General features: G+C 37.8%; 1 protein-coding gene across 5 annotated transcripts in view; it reads left to right on the forward strand.

The window, feature by feature from the left end:
- Window positions 1-18,071, forward strand: part of FAM133A (family with sequence similarity 133 member A) — an 82,343-nt gene extending 64,272 nt beyond the window's left edge. For 4 of the 5 annotated variants that reach the window (XM_070784948.1, XM_070784951.1, XM_070784952.1 and 1 more), the window contains exon 4: window positions 15,104-18,071. In XM_070784948.1, the coding sequence (XP_070641049.1) occupies window positions 15,207-15,956 (750 nt within the window). In that variant the 5' untranslated portion in view covers window positions 15,104-15,206 and the 3' untranslated portion in view covers window positions 15,957-18,071. Of the gene's footprint in view, window positions 1-10,880; window positions 11,166-15,103 lie in introns of all 5 variants that reach the window. The other variant, XM_070784953.1, reaches the window with a different exon arrangement.
- Window positions 18,072-23,444: the final 5,373 nt, after the last annotated feature.

A 23,444-nucleotide genomic window follows, 5' to 3' on the forward strand; every position in this document is an offset into this window, starting at 1 on the left:
AAGAAAACTAGATGCAAAAGATTCTTTACTTGCAACTTTATTATAAATCTAAAGATATTCTAAAACAGAAAGTTTGTTTTAAAAAACATTTTACTTCATCATCATAAAAGCTAAATAATAACAATGATTTGTTTTTCTGAATATAAAATCCAAAATATATTACTATATTAAGATAAGTAAGATGGTGAAGTACTCATTTCTTTAAAATAAACAATTAGCTAAAATTTATACTTAAAACTTTATCCTCTCATAGCCTTTCTTTTCCATTTTATGTCTTGTATCTGCAATATTTTATTGCTGCTCTAAACTTCCTGGTATGATCGTTAATATATTAGAGACTGATCCCTTGCCATTTGACGATTCTGTAGACAGAAAAAGAGGCAGTATTTCAGATTCTACACCTTTTCCCTGGAATGACAAAAGTGCCATGACACAGCTATGCCAGAGGGAATTCACCTGAAGTGAAGGCTTTTAACATAGCACAGCTTTGTATCATGTTGATTCCAGTCAAAATAAGGGATAGTTTCTCCCTCAGAACAGTCATGTTGCCAACTAGAATAGAATGTGTTGTTGCTTGAGTTTTACTTAGAAGAAAGATATCATTTTATATATACTTGCTAAAACTAGTATTTTCAGGAAATTGTCAAATATCATTAAACGTCCCCGTGAATTCCATAAAACTGACAATACACTATATTATCAGTCAGTATGAAATAGCAGAATATAATGATAATTAAAGGTATTGGTAGTATATATGTATGTATATATGTGCATATCTCATGTCAGTCAGTTCAATTATCAGTTGTGTCTGACTCTTTGCAACCCCATGGACTGCAGCACACCAGGCCTCCCTGTCCATCACCAGCACCTGGAGTTTGCTCAAACGCATGTCCGTTGAGTCAGTGATACAATCCAACTATCTCATCCTCTGTCATCCCCTTCTCCTGCTGTCCTCAATCTTTCCCAGCATCAGGGTCTTTTCAAAGGAATCAGTTCTTCACATCAGGTGGCCAAAGTATTGGAGTTTCAGCTTCAAGATCAGTCCTTCCAATGAATGTTCAGGACTGATTTCCTTTAGGATGGACTGGTTGGATCTCCTTGCAGTCCAAGGGACTCGCAAGAATCTTCTCCAACACCACAGTTCAAAAGCATCAATTCTTCAGCGCTCAGCTTTCTTTATAGTCCAACTCTCACATCTGTACATGACTACTGGAAAAACTATAGCTTTGACTAGACAGATCTTTGTTGGCAAAGTAGTGTCTCTGCTTTTTAATATGCTATCTAGGTTGCTCATAAGTTTCCTTCCAAGGAGTAAGCGTCTTTTAATTTCATGGCTGCAGTCACCATCTGCAGTGATTTTGGAGGCCCCAAAAATAAAGTCTGCCACTGTTTTCACTGTTTCCCCATCTATTTGCCATGAAGTAATGGGACCAGATGCCATGATCTTAGTTTTCTGAATGTTGAGCTTTAAGCCAACTTTTTCACTCTCCTCTTTCACTTTCCTCAAGAGGCTCTTTAGTTCTTCTTTGCTTTCTTTCATAAGTTTGGTGTCATCTGCATGTCTGAGGTTATTGATATTTCTCCTGCCAATCTTGATTCCAGCTTGTGCTTCATCCAGTCCAGCATTTCTCATGATGTACTCCTCATATACGTTAAATACGCAGAGTGACAATATATAGCCTTGACATCTCCTTGCAGGATTTGGAAGCAGTCTGTTGTTCCATGTCCAGTTCTCACTGTTGCTTCTTGACCTGCATACAGATTTCTCAGGAGGCAGGTCAGGTGGTCTGGTGTTCCCATCTCTTTAAGAATTTTCCTCAGTTTGTTGTGATCTACAAAATCAAAGGCTTTGGCATTGTCAATAAAGGATAAGTAGATGTTTTTCTGGAACTCTCTTGCTTTTTTGATGATCCAGCGATGTTGGCAACTTGATCTCTGGTTCCTCTGCCTTTTCTAAATCCATCTTGAACATCTGTAAGCTCACAGTTCATGTACTGTTGAAGCCTGGCTTGGATACATTTGAGCATCACTTTGCTAGCATATGTGCATATGATTATCATTATTTTATAATATAGTAGACTCATTGTAATCTTAAAGCCTTTAAGTAGGTTTACGAGGCATTTATTTCAGTAGCATGATATTTAAACTTACATTAACTAGTGGTAATAAAGAACATTAATTTTATTTGATAGAGGCTGCATCTAAATTTCCAGAGCTTTGCAGAAGAGTTGGGTGTTTTAAAGTCTCAGTTCAGTTCAGTTCAGTGGCTCAGTCGTGTCTGACTCTTTTCGACCCCATGAATCACAGCATGCCAGGCCTCCCTGTCCCATCACCAAATCCAGGAGTTCACTCAAACTCACGTCCATTGAGTCGGTGATGCCATGCAGCCATCTCATCCTCTGTCGTCCCTTCTCCTCCTGCCCTCAATCCCTCCCAGCATCAGAGTCTTTTCCAATGAGGAAACTATTCGCATGAGGTGGCCAAAGTACTGGAGTTTCAGCTTTAGCATCATCCCTTCCAAAGAACACCCGGGGCTGATCTCCTTTAGAATGGACCGGTTGGATATCCTTGCAGTCCAAGGGACTCTCAAGAGTCTTCTCCAACACCATAATTCAAAATCATCAATTCTACAGCACTCAGCTTTCTTCACAGTCCAACTCTCACATCCATACATGACCACTGGAAAAATCATAGCCTTGACTAGACGAACCTTTGTTGGCAAAGTAATGTCTCTGCTTTTCAATATGCTATCTAGGTTGTTCCTTCCAAGGAGTAAGCATCTTTTATTTTATTTTTTTTAATATAAATTTATTTATTTTAATTGGAGATTAATTAGTTTGCAATATTGTATTGGTTTTGCCATACATCAACATGAATCCTCCACAGGTATACACGCGTTACCCATCCTGAACCCCCTCCCTCCTCCCTACCCGTGCCATGGCTGCAGTCACCATCTGCAGTGATTTTGGAGCCCCAAGAAATAAAGTCTGACACTGTTTCCACTGTTTCCCCATCTATTTCCCATGAAGTGATGGGACCAGATGCCATGGTCTTCATTTTCTGAATGTTGAGCTTTAAGCTAACCTTTTCACTCTCCTCTTTCACTTTCATCAAGAGGCTTTTTAGTTCCTCTTCACTTTCTGCCATAAGGGTGGTGTCATCTGCATATCTGAGGTTATTGATATTTCTCCCTGCAATCTTGATTCCAGCTTGTGCTTCTTCCAGCCCAGCATTTCTCATGAAGTACTCTGCATATAAGTTAAATAAGCAGGGTGACAATATACAGCCTTGATGTATTCCTTTTCCTATTTGGAACCAGTCTGTTGTTCCATGTCCAGTTCTAACTGTTGCTTCCTGACCTGCATATAGGTTTCTCAAGAGGCAGGTCAGGTGGCTGGTATTCCCATCTCTTTCAGAATTTTCCACAGTTTATTGTGATCCACACAGTCAAAGGCTTTGGCAGGGTCAATAAAGCAGAAATAGATGTTTTTCTGGAACTCTCTTGCTTTTTTCAATGATCCAGTGGATGTTGGAAATTTGATCTCTGGTTCCTCTGCCTTTTCTGAAACCAGCTGAAGATCTGGAATTTCACGGTTCATGTACTGCTGAAGCTTGGCTTGGAGATATTTGAGCATTACTTTCCTAGTGTGTGAGATGAGTGCAATTGTGCAGTAGTTTGATCATTCTTTGGCATTGCCATTCTTTGAGATTGAAATGAAAACTGACCTTTTCCATTCCTGTGGCCTCTACAGAGTTTTCCAAATTTGCTGGCATATTGAGTGTAGCACTTTCACAGCATCATCTTTCAGGAGCTTTGTTAGTAGTGATGCTTTCTAAGGCCCACTTGACTTCACATTCCAGGATGTCTGGCTCTAGGTGAGTGATTATACCATCGTGATTATCTTGGTCATGAAAATCTTTTTTATACAGTTCTTCTGTGTATTATTGCCACCTCTTCTTAATATCTTCTGCTTCTCTTAGGTCCATACCATTTCTGTCCTTTGTCGAGCCCATCTTTGCATGAAATGTTCCCTTGATATCTTTAATTTTCTTTAAGAGATCTCTAGTCTTTTCCATTCTTTTGTTTTCCTCTATTTCTTTGCACTGATTGCTGAGGAAGGCTTTCTTATCTCTTCTTGCTATTCTTTGGAAATCTGCATTCAGATGCTTGTATCTTTCCTTTTCCCCTTTGCTTTTCACTTGTCTTCGTTTCAAAGCTATTTGTAAGGCCTCTTCAGGAAGCCATTTTGCTTTTTTGCATTACTTTTCCATGGGTATGGTCTTGATCCCTGTCTCCTGTACAATGTCATGAACCTCAGTCCACAGTTCATCAGGCACTCTATCAGATCTAGTCCCTTACATTTATTTCTCACTTCCACTGTAAAATCATAAGGGATTTGATTTAGGTCATACCTGAATGGTCTAATGGTTTTCGCTACATTCTTCAATTTCAATCTGAATTTGGCAATAAGGAGTTCATGATCTGAGCCACAGTCAGCCCCTGGTCTTGTTTTTGTTGACTGTATAGAGCTTCCCCATCCTTGGCTGCAAAGAATATAATCAGTCTGATTTAGGTGTTGACCATCTGGTGATGTCCATGTGTAGAGTCTTCTCTTGTGTCATTGGAAGAGGGTGTTTGCTATGACCAGTGAATTCTCTTGGCAATACTCTATTAGCCTTTGCCCTGCTTCATTCTGTATTCCAAGGCCAAATTTGCCTGTTACTCCAGGTGTTTCTTGACTTCCTACTTTTGCATTCCAGTCCCCTATAATGAAAAGGACATCTCTTTTGGGTGTTAGTTCTCAAAGGTCTTGTATGTCTTCATAGAACTGTTCCACTTCAGCTTCTTCAGCATTACTGGCTGGGGCATAGACTTGGATTACTGTGATATTGAATGGTTTGCCTTGGAAATGAACAGAGATCATTTTGTCGTTTTTGAGATTGCATCCAAGTACTGCATTTTGGACTCTTTTGTTGACCATGATGGCTACTCCATTTCTTCTGAGGGATTCCTGCCCACAGTAGTAGATATAATGGTCATCTTAGTTAAATTCACCCATTCCAGTCCATTTTAGTTCACTGATTCCTAGAATGTTGACGTTCACTCTTGCCATCTCTTGTTTGACCACTTCCAATTTGCCTTGATTCATGGACCTAACATTCCAGGTTCCTATCCAATATTGCTCTTTACAGCATCGGACCTTGCTTCTATCACCAGTCACTTCCACAGCTGGGTATTGTTTTTGCTTTGGCTCCATCCCTTCATTCTTTCTGGAGTTATTTCTCCACTGATCTCCAGTAGCATATTGGGCACCTACTGACCTGGGGAGTTCCTCTTCAGTATCCCATCATTTTGCTTTTTCGTAATGTTCATGGGGTTCTCAAGGCAAGGATACTGAAGTGGTTTGCCATTCCCTTCTCCAGTGGACCACATTCTGTCAGACCTCTCCACCATGACCTGCCTGTCTTGGGTTGCCCCACAGAGCATGGCTTCGTTTCATTGAGTTAGACAAGTCTGTGGTCCTAGTGTGATCAGAGTGACTAGTTTTCTGTGATTATGTTTTCCGTGTGTCTTGCCTCTGATGCCCTCTTGCAACACCTCCCATCCTACTTGGGTTTCTCTTACTTTGGACTTGGGGTATCTCTTCACGGCTGTTCCAGCAAAGCACAGCTACTGCTCCTTACCTTAGATGAGGGGTATCAGTTCACCACTGCCCCTCCTGACCTTGAATGTGGTCAAGGCTCCTCTAGGCCCTCCTGTTCCCATTCAGCCATGGCTCCTTGGATGTGGGGTTGTGCCGAGGACCAGCCCCGGCTGATCCAGGGTATTCGAAGGGGAGACGGCGTCGGCGACCTATTCAAATGGTAATTAGAGATATAAAGAGTAATAGAATGAGGATAGCTCAGTAGGAAAATTCAGTGGAGAAAAGAGGCTGAGTAGCTTGGTTTACGCGGAAAATCAATATAACCCATGACACCAGGTTAGCTCTGACCACGGAGGCTGCAGGCGCCCTCTCGAATAGCGGAAGGTGCCCCACCTTAGACACCTTCTCGAGTGGGTCTTAGAAGCCCAGGCGAATAAGTGGTCGCAGAGGATATCCACGCTCCAGATGGAGACTTCAGCCGGAAGTTAAAGGAAAGAATGACATGGGGAGACCAAGCATTGGTGAACAAGGCCCGTAGCTTTATTTTTAACAGGGGCTTTTATACCCTAAGTTACACATAGAGGATAATAGGGGATGCAAAGTCAGCAGTCTTTGATTCTTATCAAAAACCAGGGTTTCTTTCCTGCAAATTTATCGTATACAAATGGTTTAGGTGATTTACATCATCTTCTGGCCAGAAGGCCTACTAACATTTTATGACTCTTGACAAGAACTTATCAACAAAGACTTATTTTCTCTAAGAGTTATTATTTTAAGGTTTGGCGCCATCTTCCAAAGATAAAATTGCATTCCTATAGGGCGGATGTGTAATGGGTTTACAACAAAGAAAATAATTTATTACCTTAAGGGTCTAAAGTTACTAACACCAAGGCCACTACTTATTTTTTCTACATACCAACTATATTAATTAATACACATTCAAGGATACAATTCAGGGGATGTGAAAACTTGGCAACAAACATTGGCTCATCAATGAAATCCTTTACTAGTCTTATTCTGACAGTTTCTAACTCTCTGAGAGGCTCTAAGCTATTTGAATATCTTAAGCTTCCCATGCCTCTCGAGGCTGGGAGACTGTAAACAATCGTATGCATAGCTGCAGGAGTCCGGGTAAACTTGTCAGGCAAGTTAGAGAGCCATCTGAGGGGTTTGGATTTAAACACTCCTAATTGCCCAGGAACTTTATTAATTGGAGCTGTAAGTTAACTCTTTGACAAAGAGAATGAGATGGTGGTGGGGGACAGCCCCCAGTAAAGTCAGAGGTGAGAGCACAAAGCAATAAAGTAGGCAGACTCTGGTTTTTTGGGGGGAAAATGCTCGAGAATATCCGGGCGGACTCCTGAGGCTCGATCCCGCCTTTGCGTATGCCGAGCCTCCTTCCTCATGACCTTTGTCATGAGCGGAATGCCTCACCGGCTCCCGGCAGGGTTGTTCCTCCCAACTGCCACACCTGGCCTTGGGCATGGGGCAGCCCCTCCTGCCTGCCACCCCTGGCCTTGGGCAGGGGATAGCTCCTCACGGCCGCCGCCCCTTACCTGGGACGTGGGGTAGCTCCTCTCAGCTGCCACCCCTGACCTTGGACGTGGGGTAGCTCCTCTTGGCCACCATCCCTGACGTCGGACGTGGGGTAAAGTCTCAGAGCTATTGCCAACTATTTGCAAAGATTTTTTAGCTGAAGTTCCTATGTCTGTGAGAGAGAGTATGTTGCCTACAGTTTGATATATCATTAAAAATTGAATGAAATGATTTGTAAAATAGAGTAGCTCTTTAAAATAACTAGCCTTAATGATAGTGACAATTGAAATTAAGACTGTGAAACATTAAAATATGCTTTTAATTAATTTGAATTCATATTGACTTTCACCTGAGCATGTTCAATGAAAAATGGTCACTTTTAACATGGAGAAGTGGATATGATATCTGGTTTACAACAGTGTAGTAATGTGAATATATGCATTGCATTTGGCTTTTCCTTTTCACCTTAGGGCCTTAGCATCTGATATTCCTTGTGATTGGAACATACAGTCAACTTTGGCTCTTTTATTACTCCTTTACTCTTTAGTCACCTTCATCTGCTGCTGCTGCTGCTAAGTTGCTTCAGTTGTGTCTGACTCTGTGTGACCCCATAGAGGGCAGCCCACCTGGCTCCCCTGTCCCTGGGATTCTCCAGGCAAGAACACTGTAGTGGGTTCCCATTTCCTTCTCCAACGCATGAAAGTGAAAAGTGAAAGTGAATTCGCTCAGTCGTGTCCGACTCTTAGAGACTCCATGGACTGTAGCCTACCAGGCTCCTCTGTCCATGGGATTTTCCAGGCAAGAGTACTGGAGTGGGGTGCCATTGCCTTCTCCACACCTTCATCTGGCTAGCTCTAATTTATCCATCAGGTCTCAGATTACATGTTAATTGTATGTTAGTATCTCAGAGTTGACCTTCTATTCTAAGTTAGTTCACCTATTATTCATAGTGTCCTGTGCTTTTCCTTTATCATTCTAGTCATGATTATAATTAATACTCACTTGTTTGATATTTGTATAATGACTTTTACCTTTACTAGATCATAATCTCCATGGGATATAGCATAGTATCTGGTGCATAATAGATGATCAAATGGGAGTTGCTATAAAAATGAATGAATGGATAATTGTTATAATACTTAGATAATGAGAAAGGCTGTTACAGTTTGTATCCATTATTTATACAAAATCAGCATACTTCGTACAAATGAATAGAGATAAAGAAAATAAAGTTTCTCTTCTAAAATAGAAACAGAAAGTAAGCCACAGTACTTTTAAGACAGAGTACTTGAGCAGGAGACTTTGTTGCTGTTATTTTTTTTTTCTCAGTATTATCTTCTGAGAAAAGAGCACACAGATTCTGCAAGTCTGAAGGCCTCCCACAACACTTGTCTGGTATTATTCCAAATTGTAACTATTGTTCTCAAAACTCCTATGCTATCTCAACCTGTCAATCGTAGCAGATGATCTTGGCATGTATGATTGAGTGAAAATGAAGGCTTTATGTGAGAAATGCTTCAAATTTCCCCCTTTCATCTTCCCTGTCACTAACAAAAGGAAAAAAAAAAAAAACTATACCCATACTCTTTATTCTTTTCCTCTGCTCTTTCAAGAAGGGAGATCCTCCAACTATGCCTTTGATTCCTCTCTGTTTCTTCTATGGTTTTGCCACAAAGAATTATTGCCTCTCTTTCCTGTCTTCTTTAAAGTCTTTCTATTTAAACATCATCAGCCTCTAAATATGTTTAAGTTTCTTCTGTGATAAAAACAAACATGAGGAAAAAATCATTTTTTGAAAATTCTTCATCTCTCTTTGGGCTTCACTGGTGGCTCAGCTGGTAAACAATCTGCCTGCAATGCAGGAAACACAGGTTCAATCTCTGAGTCAGGAAGACCCCCTGGAAAAGGGAATGGCTACCCACTCAAGTATTCTTGCCTGGAGAATTCCATGGACAGAGGAGCCTGGCAGGCTGCACTCCATGGGGTTGCAAAGAGTCAGAAATGACAGACCAACTAACACATACCCTATGTCTGTAATTTCTCACCTCCAGTTTACTCTTTAACCCTCTGTCAACTGGTCTCTGCCCTAACTAATTGAAATTGTGTTAGCAAAAGTTACCAATAATTTCTTCACAGTCAAATATAATGGGCATTTTCAGATTTTATCTTATTTGACCTATTTGACTTAGTATAGTTGTCCATAACATCATTTTTTTCTGGATTTTTTTAAAGTTAAACTTAATACCTGCTCATTGTAAAAAGTATAAATAGTATAGGAAAACTTATAAAAGGAAATAATGCCTTCTCATATGCAGAGATAACCAGTAGTTACATTGGTGAACTTTCTGTATGTGTGTACTATAATTCATACAACCTGTTTGTTCTTGATGAGCATTTAGGTTTTTTCCTCAAATTTTAATGTTTAGAAATCCCTCAAGTGAAATTTATGAACCTTTAAGGATGATTGCCCTCACCTTGAAATGTTACTCTCCCCACTGTCTTTCTGTAACCCTACTTTATTTTCTGATACTGCTGTAGCTCTTACCACTCTGGCTAATTTTCTGATGTCTTCTTTGTAAGTTTTACTTTCTCTGCCAGCCCCTTGTGTGTTTTTCATTTGGAACCAGTGCTCAAACCTTTTTTTCATATGAAATATTCCCTCAAGGTTATTTAATTTTCTCTCATGACTTTAGCCATCACGCAGTGACTGCCAATCCTGTATCTCTAACTCAGGTCACATTCCAGAGTTTTATCACCCATACATCCAATTTCCTACATGTAGGTTCATTCACATGTTTCAAGCTTTATAAATCTAACATTGAACCTAGAACTTTACTCAAAGTCTATGTAATTTCCTATATTATCCAGTCATTGGCCTTTTATCTTGTCTCACAAGCCAGAAAAAGCATAGGAACCAGAGATCAAATTGGTAACATCTGTTGGATCGTAGAAAAAGCAAGGGGATTCCAGAAAAAAACATCTAAGTCTACTTCATTGACTATGCTACAGCCTTTAACTGTGTGGATCACAACAAACTGTGGAAAACTTTTTAAAGAGATTGGAATACTAGACCACCCTACCTGCCTCCTGAGAAACCTGTATGCAGGTAAAGAAGCAACAACTAGAACCAGACATGGAACAACAGGCTGGTTCAAAATTGGGAAAGGATTATTTCAAGGCTGGATTGAAAAGGATTCAATAAATAAAGGATTATTTAAGCAGGTGTATTGTTACCTGCTTAAGTATTATGCAGTGTATATAATGCAAAATGCCAGGCTGGATGAATCACAAGCTGGATTCATGATTGCCGGGAGAAATATCAACCACCTCAAGTATTCAGATGATACCACTCTAATGGCAGAAAGCTAAGAGGAACTGAAGAGCCTCTTGATGAGGGTGAAAGAGGAGAGTGAAAAAGCTGGCTTAAAACTCAACATTCAGAAAACTAAGATCATGGCATCCAGTCTCATCACTTCATGGCAAATAGATTTGGAAAAATTGTAAATAATGATAGATTTTATTTTCTTGGACTCAAAAATCACTGTGGATAGTGACTGCAGCCATGAAATTAAAGACATTTTGCTCCTTGGAAGGAAAGCTATGACAAACCTAAACAGCATGTTAAAAACCAGAGACATCACTTTGATGACAAAAGTCCATATAGTCAAAGCTATGTTTCTTCCTGTTGTAATGTTACAGATGTGAGAGTTGGACCATAAAGAAGGCTGACCACCGAGGAAGTGATGCTTTTGAAATGCTGAGAGTCCCTTGGATTACAAAGAGATCATACCAGTCAATTCTAAAAGAAATCAACGCTGACTATTCATGGGAAGGACTGATGCTGAAGCTGAAGCTCCAATACTTTGGCCACCTGATGTGAAGAGGCAACTCATTGGAAAAGACTGGTGCTGGGAAAGATTGAGGGCAGGAGGAGAAGGGAGAGACAGAGGACGATGATTAAATAGCATCACCAACTCAATGGATGTGAGTTTGAGCAAACACCGGGAGATATTGAAGGATAGGGAAGCTTGCAGTCCTGCAGTCCATCGTGTTGCGAAGGGTCGGACACTGAGTGACTGAACTACAACAAGGCAGAACCTTTCCCTAGATTCCTTTCTCTTCCTCATGCTTTGTATCTAATTGCTCGTTAATTGCAGTAGAATCTCCTTAGTATGTCTCATATTTCCCCCTTTTTCACTCATAATACCACTATTTTTATTTCAGACTCTTTCCTTATCTGTATGAATACCTGAATTAACCTCATTGTCTTCAGGTTTACCTACCTCCAGCTCATCTTTCGTGCTGTAAGAAATTGTGTTTTAAATACTCAAACGTGATCATATCACTCTCCTGCTTAAAATAGTCACTGTCTCCCCATTAGCTTCATTATAAGTTCCATAGAAGAAATTAAAACCTCAGCATCTCATTCAAACATTTGTGAATTGGTTTTTGCCTGTCTTTCTAGATGATATTAAGACTAAGTTTCAAGGAAATGTAATTAGAATGGATTATGCTATTTCAAGTGTGCAGTAGTGGAAACAACCACCAATTGAATGTGAACTAAAATCCTTAAAGGCATTTGATGATCAAGTATGTGAAACAATGATATTTGACAGACCTTTGGGTTCCAGTAAGAGGGAAAATGACAAAAATACTTAAGAGAACTGAAGAGGAGGGAGAGTAAGTTAACAGAACAAATCAAATCCAGAAACTATTACCAAGAGTAACTGTAAAAATCTGTGGCATTGAGCTTATGGTGGGTAGGTGTATTAGGTCGACTTAAAGGGTCAAGTCAGGATGGAGACTGATGTAAAAATCCGTGACATATCTTATCTTTCCCTTCAGACTTTGTGTTGGCTTCCTAACAAATATAGAACAAAATCTAAGATGTTAAAATGATCTAAGAAGGCCTCTACGATCAGGCTATTTACTTCCTATGCAGCCTCACCTCCTGCTACTGCCCTCTTTCGCTTTAGGCTCCATTAACACTAAATGCGGTGATCTTTCAAGTCTCTTTGTTTTTTTCACGTATTTTTTTTTCAGGTAAATCCAAATTTTATTTTTTATTTTTTTCCAAGTTTACACTTTATTTATTTTTAATATAAATTTATTTATTTTAATTGAGGGCTAATTACTTTCAATATTGTATTGGTTTTGCCATACATCAACATGAATCTGCCACGGGTGTACACGTGTTCCCCATCCTGAACTCCCCTCCCACCTCCCTCCCCGTACCATCCCTATGGGTCATCCCAGTGCACTAGCCCCAAACATCCTGTATCCTGCATCGAACCTGAACTGGTGATTCGTTTCTTATATATTATACATGTTTCAATGCCATTCTCCCAAATCATCCCACCCTCTCCCTCTCCCAGAGTCCAAAAGACTGATCTATACATCAGTGTCTCTTCTGCTGTCTCGCATACAGGGTTATCATTACCATCTTTCTAAATTCCATATATATGCATTAGTATACTGTATTGGTGTTTTTCTTTCTGGCTTACTTCACTCTGTATAATAGGCTCCAGTTTCATCCACCTCATTAGAACTGAGTCAAATGTATTCTTTTTAAAAGCCAAGTAATACTCCATTGTGTATATGTACCCACAGTTTTGTTATCCATCCGTCTGCTGATGGATATCTAGTTTAGATATCCATCATGTCCTGGCTATTATAAACAGTGCTACGATGAACGTTGGGGTACACATGTCTCTTTCAATTCTGGTTTCCTCCGTGTGTATGCCCAGCAGTGGGATTGCTGGATCATAAGGCAGTTCTATTTCCAGTTTTTTAAGGAATCTCCACACTGTTCTCCATAGTGGCTGTACTAGTTTGCATTCCCACCAACAGTGTAAGAGGGTTCCCTTTTCTCCACACCCTCTCCAGCATTTATTGCTTGTAGACTTTTGGATCTCAGCCATTTTGACTGGCGTGAAATGGTACCTCATTGTGGTTTTGATTTGCATGTCTCTGATAATGAGTGATGTTGAGCATCTTTCCATGTGTTTGTTAGCCATCTGTATGTCTTCTTTGGATAAATGTCTGTTTAGTTCTTTGGCCCATTTTTTGATTGGGTCGTTTATTTTTCTGGAATTGAGCTGCAGGAGTTGCTTGTATATTTTTGAGATTAATTATTTGTCCTTTGCTTCATTTGCTATTATTTTCTCCCATTCTGAAGGCTGTCTTTTCACCTTGCTTAGAGTTTCCTTTGTTGTGCAGAAGCCATGTATTGTTTCTTCTGCCTAGAATGTCTTTCAGTTCCTTATTTCCTCAGTGAACTATTTATTCTTCAGAACCTTGTACTGGCATCACCAACTTCAGGAGCCTTCTCTGAATGCACCTCTCTCACAGAGTTACCCATCCATCAATCCACTCATTTGTTTGTTTATTATTGAGCAAATATTTATTGAGTACTTAGTGTGGACCAGATGCCATGTAAGGTACTGGGAACATCATGGCTAGAAGACAGGCCAAATGTGACTTTTACCCTTCTTGGCCTTATGTTTAGAAATGAATACACATATGCGTATGCACGTGAACACACACATGCATTCACACACACACAAATACACATTCAAATAGATAAAGAAAATAATCATCAGTTTTCTAAGTGCTATGAATATAAGAGGCAAGAAACTGTTATACAGAATAATGAGTGTAAGGGATAGATACAGAAGCAACATAGTATAAGGTTGAACCATGTGAAATTGCTAGTATTTGACTATTTTTGTTTATTATAATTGGTGATTTTATATAGTTCAACCTAATAGTTGCCTTTCTGAGGAACTGACTTTAAACTTAGATCTGAAGATAAGGTAAACTGGCTAAGGTGGCTAAGCTTGAAGCTTAGCATGTTCCAGAAACCAAGAGAAAACTGGAAAAGATAGAATTGAGAAAACTGTTGAAATGTAAGAGCTATAAGCAGGACAGATTGTATTGGATCTTTATAGGAATTTGGATTGATTTTCATTAAAATATAAAGCCACTAGACTATTTTAAAATCCTTCTGATTTCAGTGTGGGACAGAGAGGGAAGAGAATAAGGGCAAAAAATAGGGCTATCAAGAAGTTGATGTCAAGAGGCAATATAATGTGTTAAGTGTACAGGGTTTGGCTTCATGCTGCCTTGATTTAAATCCTGGTTTTACCATTTGCCATTTATTATTTCACTTTATGCAAGTTACTCAAACTCTCTAAGCTTCAGTTTCTTCATTTGTATAATAGGATAATGACGGGATCAACTTCATAGGATGTTGATCTATGACTAACCTCTAGACTAGTCTAGAGACTGAATAAGATAATCCACTGCACAACACTGAGCAGTCCCCGGCATCTAATAGAGATTAATAATCCAAATGACAGGTGACAGTACCTGCACTATTTTGATGACAGCCTATTTGAAGAGAAGTGAACAAACATGAAACCTTTTGTTGTGGGGGTTTAAGCAGCAAGTTTTATTAATGAATTGGATATGTGAATTGAGGGAGAAGGATTTTTCAGGCATCACTCCTAGGTTTCTGTCAAAGAGTGGAATGGATTGTGCTGCACTCTACTAAAATGGGGACGGTGTGCCTGGTACAGAATTTGGCCACAGAAATTTCTCTCTCATTATACCATATAAGGCAGAATGAAAGAAAGAAAAAAGGAAGGTAAGTACCATACAATATAAAAAGAAATAGTTATTTAAAATTTAGATAACAGTCAGAACCTTACATGAGATATGAAAAACACTTCATGTTATATTTATACCACAATGTCTAAAACATGTAAAACTTTTGTGTATATATTATTTTTTCTCAAAGTCTAAGATTTTGTAAATCTTTCTACCATACTATGTGATAAACAGTGAACAATTAAACTTATGTGCTTACTTTGTCTTATATTAAGGGCATTTTGTAATCATTCCATCTGTTTCTCTCACAGAATGAAACCTGCTTGGTATACCAGCAGATGAAGAATTTAAGGAGGGTGTCTGCCTTTATTCTCTTTAGAAACTGAGAGTCTGCTCTGGGAACCATCAGGCACCATGGGGAAGCGGGACAATCGGGTGGCCTATATGAATCCTATAGCAATGGCCAGATGGAGGGGCCTATCTCAATCTGCAGGCCCAACAATACAAGATTATCTGAATCGACCAAGGCCCACCTGGGAAGAAGTAAAGAAACAATTAGAAAATAAAAAGAAAGGCTCCAAGGCATTAGCTGAATTTGAAGAAAAAATGAATGAGAACTGGAAGAAGGAACTAGAAAAAAGCAGAGAGAAATTATTAAGTGGAAATGAGAGTTTATCCAAAAAAAGAGACAGAAAGAAAAAGAAAAAGAAGAAATCTTGTCGGTCTTCATCTTCTTCTTCATTAAGCTCTGATTCTTCAAGCAGTTCCCCAGATTCTGAAGATGAGGAAAAGAAAGAAGGAAAAAAGAGAAAGAAAAAGAAGAACCATTCATACAAATCATCAGAAAGCTCTCCATGTGATTCTGAATCAGAGAGCAAGGAATCTGTAAAAAAGAAAAAGAAGTCAAAGGATGAAACAGAGAAAGAAAAGTGTATTAGAAATCTCAGCAAAAAAAGAAAGAAAACTTGTCCTGAGGATAAACCTTTATCATTGGAGTCCTCATCAGAATCAGATTATGAAGAAGAGATGCAAACAAAAAAGAAGAGAAGACGTGAAGAGCAAGAAAAAGGAACAGAAAAGGCAAAAAAGAAGAAGAAGAAACAGTACAAAAAACATAGTAAGAAGAAGAAAAAGAAATCAGATTCAAGTCACAAATCAGTATAGTATCAAGAAAAAAATAGGAAGATTTACCTGTTGAAAAAATCAAGAAAGGTCTATAGGAAAATTCAACTGTGAGTGTTAGAGCATATTTACCAAAATGCATGAGTTTCCCTGTGTTAGTAGAATTATTCCTGGACTTTGTTGCCAGTCAAATGCCACTGTGCCAGAAAGGGCCTTAATTGTTGCCTGCAGCTTAAATGTAGGGTTTTGTTTTGTTTACATGTTTTTCCCTCCACTGGCTAATTTCTCTGAGAGCTAAAATCGTGTCGTCATACTAGGGGTTAAAATGTTTAGAATTAAATTAAATGTTTTAGATGATAAATAATTCTGACCAAACAATGTATCTAATGTCAAAAGTATCTAATTTGGATACATCTTTAAAATATATTCAGAAATATCCAGGCAACAATAGTTGACCTTTTTGAAGCATGGACTTAACATTAATGTCTCAAAATATTTACATTTGAAGATTAAAATTTAGGTTTTTTTCCTCCTTAATAAACTTTTGTTTACATGGGGAAAGGGCTGTGGGGGAGAAAGAGTTTGCTATCACTTTGGCGAGCTGAATAGTGTGCCTTTGATACTTACACATCCTATTTTTGCTAGTGCAGCAGCCATTCTTTTTACTTTGTAATGTATGCTGCTTCACATGAACAAGAAAGACAGCAATTTACAGTATATGTAAAACTCCAGTTTTATAAAACTTATCTCCACTTCCACAGTAGTGAATAATATTTAGTGTTAGAGTGTTACATGATTTGAATTAACTTTGATACCCTTTGGAGGAGAATCATTTTAAATAGACCCTGGTATTTTTTTTTATTAATAAATCTTTATCCTGAAATGTTTTGCATGTTTCATACTATTAAGTTTTGATTATCCAGGGACATTCTATATAAACAATAATCCTTTTTTTAATATGATTTACACTTAGGGTACAAGTTTCAAGCTTTTAATTTATTAATCTTACTATATTAATTTCATTACTGTGTTTGACTGCATACTTTCCAAAATATTTAGCATGTAAAAAGAAGGTTATAAAAAATATTTAATGCCTTCATATTGAAGCTGGTTTACTGTAAGCAAGTTGAGTGCCAGACCTCTAGTACACTGTATGTCTTGTTACATAAAACTACTGCCAAAATCTTAGTATGCTGTTTAAAAATTTGTTGTCTTAAGCATTAATATTGAATTAAAATAAGAGTTAAATTAGGAGAATATAGTCTGTTTCATATTTTACTAAGATTTGGAGTTTGTTGCCTCATGTTTGTTGCTGATTCATGTTTACCACTATGCTGAAATAAGTTGAAATTTATTTTTGCTTTACATATTTTATATAAGAGCAATATGAATTATAAATTGATGCCTAAAAACACCCATTACAGAAGATGTGCTAATTGTAATGTCATATGTACAAAGTATTTTGGCATGAGGAGAGAATAGATAGCTATTTTTTTAAGTAGCTGATTTTATGTCAGCTCCCTTGAGTCACAAGTAAAATTATTATAAAGATAGAAAACATCTGGTACATAAATAACATATTGACTCCCCCAATTTTTTCAGTGCATACACCAGATTCTCTCAGTAACATTCTTGGAACATTATAAATGTAATGCCTTGTTAGGTCACACTGAAGCTTCATAACTGTAGCTGTTTCCTAAAATATAGCTATATCTATATGCCAATAAAAATATTATATTTAAGGGAAATTTTTATCCATATAGAGTTTTCCAAAATTATTTTTTATTAAAATATTAAAAAGCATGTATTATTTGTAGAATGTGGCAAAGACATTAACAACTATCAAATATCTATGGGCTCGCATTCACTTCCCAGCCCCTTGTAGTTAGGCAATGCCATTTATTACTTCTAGCAGAAGGATTACAGAGAGATTGTAAACAAAAGTGATGTGTCGTTTCAGTACTGGTGCAGTAAAAAGTCTTGTGTGACCCTCCAGCTCTCTTTACCTGCCATGTGGACCTGAAAGCAGTGTGCTCCAAATAGTGTACCTACAAGATGGATGCAACCTGTATCTATGTTTGTAAGGGACCTGCCCTGAAGAGCTGATGGACTTGGGGTGAATGTTTTGAGTGTGAGAAATAAACTGTTATGCGTCAAGCCACTGGGATTTCGGGTCTTCCTTTTCATTACTGCAGCAATCAACTATCGTATTCTGAATAGTAACATACAACTCTAGAATGTCTGTTTCATTATTTACATAAAATAACTCACTTATTTCTATCACATCTTCATGTAGTCAGCAGAATGATTCAAAAGTAAATCAGTTATCCTATAACAGAAGGAAATGTTATTTTATTTGCATTGGTTTTTATGTAATGACTGAAGAAGAGGGTGGCCTAGGATATTTCACACTTATCAGCAATAATAACTGCCTAGGAAGTAAAACTACTTCATTATTCCTCTTATCATGGCCAAAACAATCTTCTAGTAAAGGTTTTCGGAAGACAGTTTTAAAGCACTCATAGGAATCAATGAAGAATAGGGATGCTATTTTTTACGTATAAGTATAGACGATGGTTTAAAAAAAGTGATAAGGAAATATGTAGAAGACAATAGACTAAATAGATTTAGGTGAACATTTAATATGTTGCCTACAGACTAAAAGCTGAATAAGTTATCCCTTATGTGAAAAGCACTACAATTGTTACTAGTAAATGTATGCTATGTGATTCATAAGAATAGCTTTAGACAAAATATTTAAGTAAATTTGTGGGATGGGAAGCAGTGGGAAAGTCAATAAGAAAGTAGACAAGAGATGGGGGGAAACCAATACAATCTAGATTAAGAATGTAATTGCAAGCAGAAAAAGAAAAAAATTAAAAGATCTCAGACTGAAGATAAAGATTATATTGGAGATAAGGAGAATGAATAGAATTGGGGGTTCTGGTTTTGTATCTTGTGATACTTTATTTGGCTATTACAAATTTATTTTGAGAAAGATTCACCTTTGACATTGTAGTTCTGTGGTCATTTTCTGTTTGACCATATTTATTTTACCGAAAAAAAGAAGTATTTAATTTGTGATGTAGGTTTGAATCTATTTCATGACTAATGAAAATTGTAGTCAAACATTCAAGGATACCTATGTACTTCAGAGCTGAACTAGTTTTCTTAACCCTACTTGAGCTGCAAATAAGACGTGTTCTTTCTTCATGACTCTATCACTTTTGATTCTTATGACACATACATCAATCTATCTTTTTCTTGTTGTTGTTCAGTTACTAAGTCATGACTGACTTTTTGCAAGTTTATGGACTACAGCATCCTAGGCTCCTCTGTCCTCCACCATCTCCTGGAATTGATTAAAATTTATGTACATTGAGTCAATGATGCTATTTAGCCATCTCATCCTCTGTTCCCCCCTTCTCCTTTTACCTCCAATCATTCCCAATATTGGAGCCTTTTCCAATGAGTCAGCTTTTTGCATGACGTGGCCAGAGTATTGGAGCTTCAGCTTCAGCCTCAATCCTTCTAATAAATATTCAGGGTTGATTTCCTTTAGAGTTGGTTGATTTGATCTCCTTGCAGTCCAAGGGACTCTCAAGAATCTTCTCCAGCACCACAATTCAAAAGTATCAATTCTTCAGCACTCAGCCTTCTTTATAGTCCAACTCTCACATCTGTATATGACTACTGGAAAAACCATACCTTTGATTATGTATAAACTTTCCTGGTAACTTAGTTGGCAAAAAACTCACCTGAAATGCAGAAGACCCTGGTTTGATTCCTGGGTTGGAAAGATCAGCTGGAGAATAGATAGGCTACCCAGTCCTTGGGCTTCCCTGTGGCTCAGCTGGTAAAGAATCCGCCTGCAATGTGGGAGACCTGGGTCCTATACCTGGGTTGGGAAGATCCTCTGGAGAAGAGAAAGGCTACCCACTCCAGTATTCTAGCCTGGAGAATTCCATGGACCGAATTTCACACTTATTTCACACTTTATATTTCCTTATCACTTTTTTTAACCGTCTATACTTATACATAAAAAATAGAATCCCTATTCTTCACTGATTCCTATGAGTGCTTTAAAACTGCCTTCCAAAAACCTTTACTAGAAGATTGTTTTGGCCATAATCAGAGGAATAATGAAGTAGTTTTACTTCCTAAACAGTTATTATTGCTGATAAGTGTGAAATATCCTGTATTTCACACTTATAGTCCATGGGGTCACAAAGAGTTGGACACGATTAAGTGACTTTCACTTTTACTTTGATTATACAGACCTTTGTCAGCGAAGTGATGTCTCTGCATTTTAATATACTATCTAGGTTTGTCATAGCTTTCCTTCCCAACAGCAAGTCTTTTAATTTCATTGCTGCAGTCACTGTCTGCAGTGATTTTGGAGCCCAAGAAAATAAAATCTGTCATTGCTTCCAATTTTTCCCCTTCTATTTGCTGTGAAGTGGTGGGACCAGATATCATGATCTTAGTTTTTTTAATGTTGGTTTCCAGCCAGCTTTTTCACTCTCCTCTTTCACTCTCATCAAGAGTCTCTTCAGTTCCTCTTTGTTTTCTGCCATAAGGGTGGTATCCTCTGCATATCTGAAGTTATTAATATTTCTCCCGGAAATCTTGATTCCAGCTTGTGCTTCATCCAGCCCAGCATTTCACATGATGTACTCTGCAAATAAGTTAAATAAGCAGGGTGACAATATACAGCCTTGTCTTACTCCCTTCCCAATTTTGAACCAGTCAGTTGTTCCATGTCTGGTTCTAACTGTTGCCTCTTTACTTGCATACAGGTTTCTCAGGAGACAGGTAAGGTGGTCTGGTATTCCCCTCTCTATAAGAATTTTCTAGTTTGTTGTGATCCACACAGTCAAAGGTTTAGTATAGTCAGTGAAGCAGAAGGAAGTATTTTTCTGGATTTCCCTTTATTTCTTCATTATGCAACAAATGTTGGTAATTTAATGTCTGGTGCCTCTGTCTCTTTAAAACCCAGCTTCTACATCTGGAATTTCTGGCTTCACATACTGCTGAAGCCTAGGTTGAAAGATTTTGAGCATAACCTTACTAGAATGTTAAATTAGTGCAATTGTATGGTAGTTGGAACATTTTTTGGCATTACCCTTCTTTGGGATTGGAATGAAAACTGATCTTTTCCAGCCTTATGACCCCTGCTGAGTTTTCCAAATTTGCAGACATATAGAGTACAGCAGTTTAACATCATCTTTTATGATTTGAAATATATCAGTTGGAATTCCATTATTTCCACTAGCTTTGTTTGTAGTAATGCTTCCTAAGGCCCACTTGACTACACACTCTAAATCTCTGGCTCTCAGTGAGTGATCATACCATTGTGGTTATCCAGATCATTAAGACCTTTTTTGTATAGTACTTCTGTGTGTTCTTGCCAACTCTTAATCTCTTCTTCTTTTAGGTCCTTGCATGAAATGTTCTCTTGATATCTTCAATTTTCTTGAAGAGATCTCTAGTCTTTCCCAAATCTTTTGTTTTCCTCTGTTTCTTTGCATTGTTCATTTAAGTTGGCCTTCTTGTCTCTCCTTGCTATTCTATGGAACTCTGCATTCAATTGGGTATATCTTTCCCTGTCTCCCTTGCCTTTTGCTTTTTTTCTTTCTTTCGCTAGTTGTAGAGCCTCCTCAGACAACCACTTTGCCTTCTTGCATTTGTTTTTCTTTGGGATTTGTTGTTGTTGTTCACTGCCTCCTATACAATGTTACAAACCTCTGTCCATAGTTCTTTAGGGACTCTGTCTACCAGATCTGATCCCATGAATCTAGTCATCATCTCCACTCTATAATCATACAGGATTTGATTTAAGTCATACCTGAATGACCTCATGGTTTTCTCTATGTTCTTCAATTTAAGCCTGAATTTTGCAATAAGGAGCTCATGATATGAGCCACAATAAGCTCCTGGTCTTATTTTTACTGATTATATAGAGTTTCTTCATCTTTGACTACAAAGAGCATAATCAAGCTGATTTCGATATTGAGTGTTGTCATCTCCTGTGTTGTTGGAAGCAGGTGCTTGCTATGACCAGCGTGTTCTCTTGACAAAACCCTGTTAGCCTTTGCTCTGCTTCATTTTGTACTGTAGAACCAAACTTGCCTGTTTTCCAGGTATCTCTTGACTTCTTACTTTTTCATTCCAATCCCCTGTGATAAAAGGGAAATCTTTTTTTGGTGTTAGTTCTATAAAATGTTGTATTACATATTTTGCATATCTGCAGGCTCAGGTTGTTAAGAGGGTTGGTTCTTGGATAAGTACTAGTTTAAAATTCTCACCCTGCCATTTCTTGGTATGTGACCCTAAGTAAGTTAGTTCACCTGTTATGTGTGTTTCCTCAGATACAAAATCAGAAAAACAACAATATCTATCTCCGTGACTGCTATGAGAATTAGATAAAATAACATTTAAAGCATTTAATACAGTTTTTGGGACATAGCAAATACTCAATGAATGTTACTTCTTCTTTCCTCCTCTTCCTAACATCATCATCATCACCATTATTTTATTATTATATAATCATTTTATTTCTTCATTGTAGTCTCCTGAAAAGTAGAGGCTGTTTCATCTTTTATCTATTGCAATGATGGTACACAGTATTTTGCATATGATAGGTGCCTCATAACTTTCATTAAATCGAATTAGCTGGTAAAGCCCTTGGACAAATGAGAGTCTGAATAAATGCAGTGTACCATTGCTATGTATCTGTTCCCCGACTCAGTTTGTAAATGGCTTATTGAGATAATTCATGTGTCATAAAATCCATATTAAAAATGTGTAATTCAGTGTTTTGTTTAGTATACTCACAGATATATACAAACATAACCACAATGCATTAGGACATTTTAATCACTTCAAAAAAGAAATCCTATCCTCCCCATTACCCTCGAGACTCCACATACTTTCTGTTTCTATAGATGTCATATAAATGAAATTATACAATATGTGGCTTTTATCACTTAGCATAATATTTTCAAGGTTTATAAAATGAAAGAGAATCTAATGCATCTTACCAAATTTTTACTAGAACAAAGGGAAACACCACTTTCCATACATAGATATACTGGGCATAATTAATAAGACTTGCACATCCTTATTTTTCTTTATTTTTTGATTCTTTTCCATTATGGTTTATCATAAGATATTGAAAATAGTTCTCTGTCCTATACAGTAGCACCTTGTTATTTATCCATTCTTTACATAAAAGTTTACATCTGCTAGCCCCGATCTCCCACTCCATCTATCCCCCAACCCTCTCTTCCTTGGCAACCACCAGTCTGTTCTCTATGTCCATGATTCTATTTCTGTTTCAGAGATGGGTTCATTTGTGTCATATTTTAGGTTACACATGTAAATAATATCATATGATATGTGCCTTTCTCTTTATGACTTACTTCACTTAGTATGAGAATCTCTAGGTCCATCCATATTGCTGCAAATGGCAATATTTTATTTTTTATGGCTGAATAATATTCCTTAGTATATGCTTACCACATCTTT

This window comes from Bos indicus, chromosome X (assembly GCF_029378745.1).
Source record: "Bos indicus isolate NIAB-ARS_2022 breed Sahiwal x Tharparkar chromosome X, NIAB-ARS_B.indTharparkar_mat_pri_1.0, whole genome shotgun sequence".
NCBI lineage: Eukaryota > Metazoa > Chordata > Mammalia > Artiodactyla > Bovidae > Bos > Bos indicus.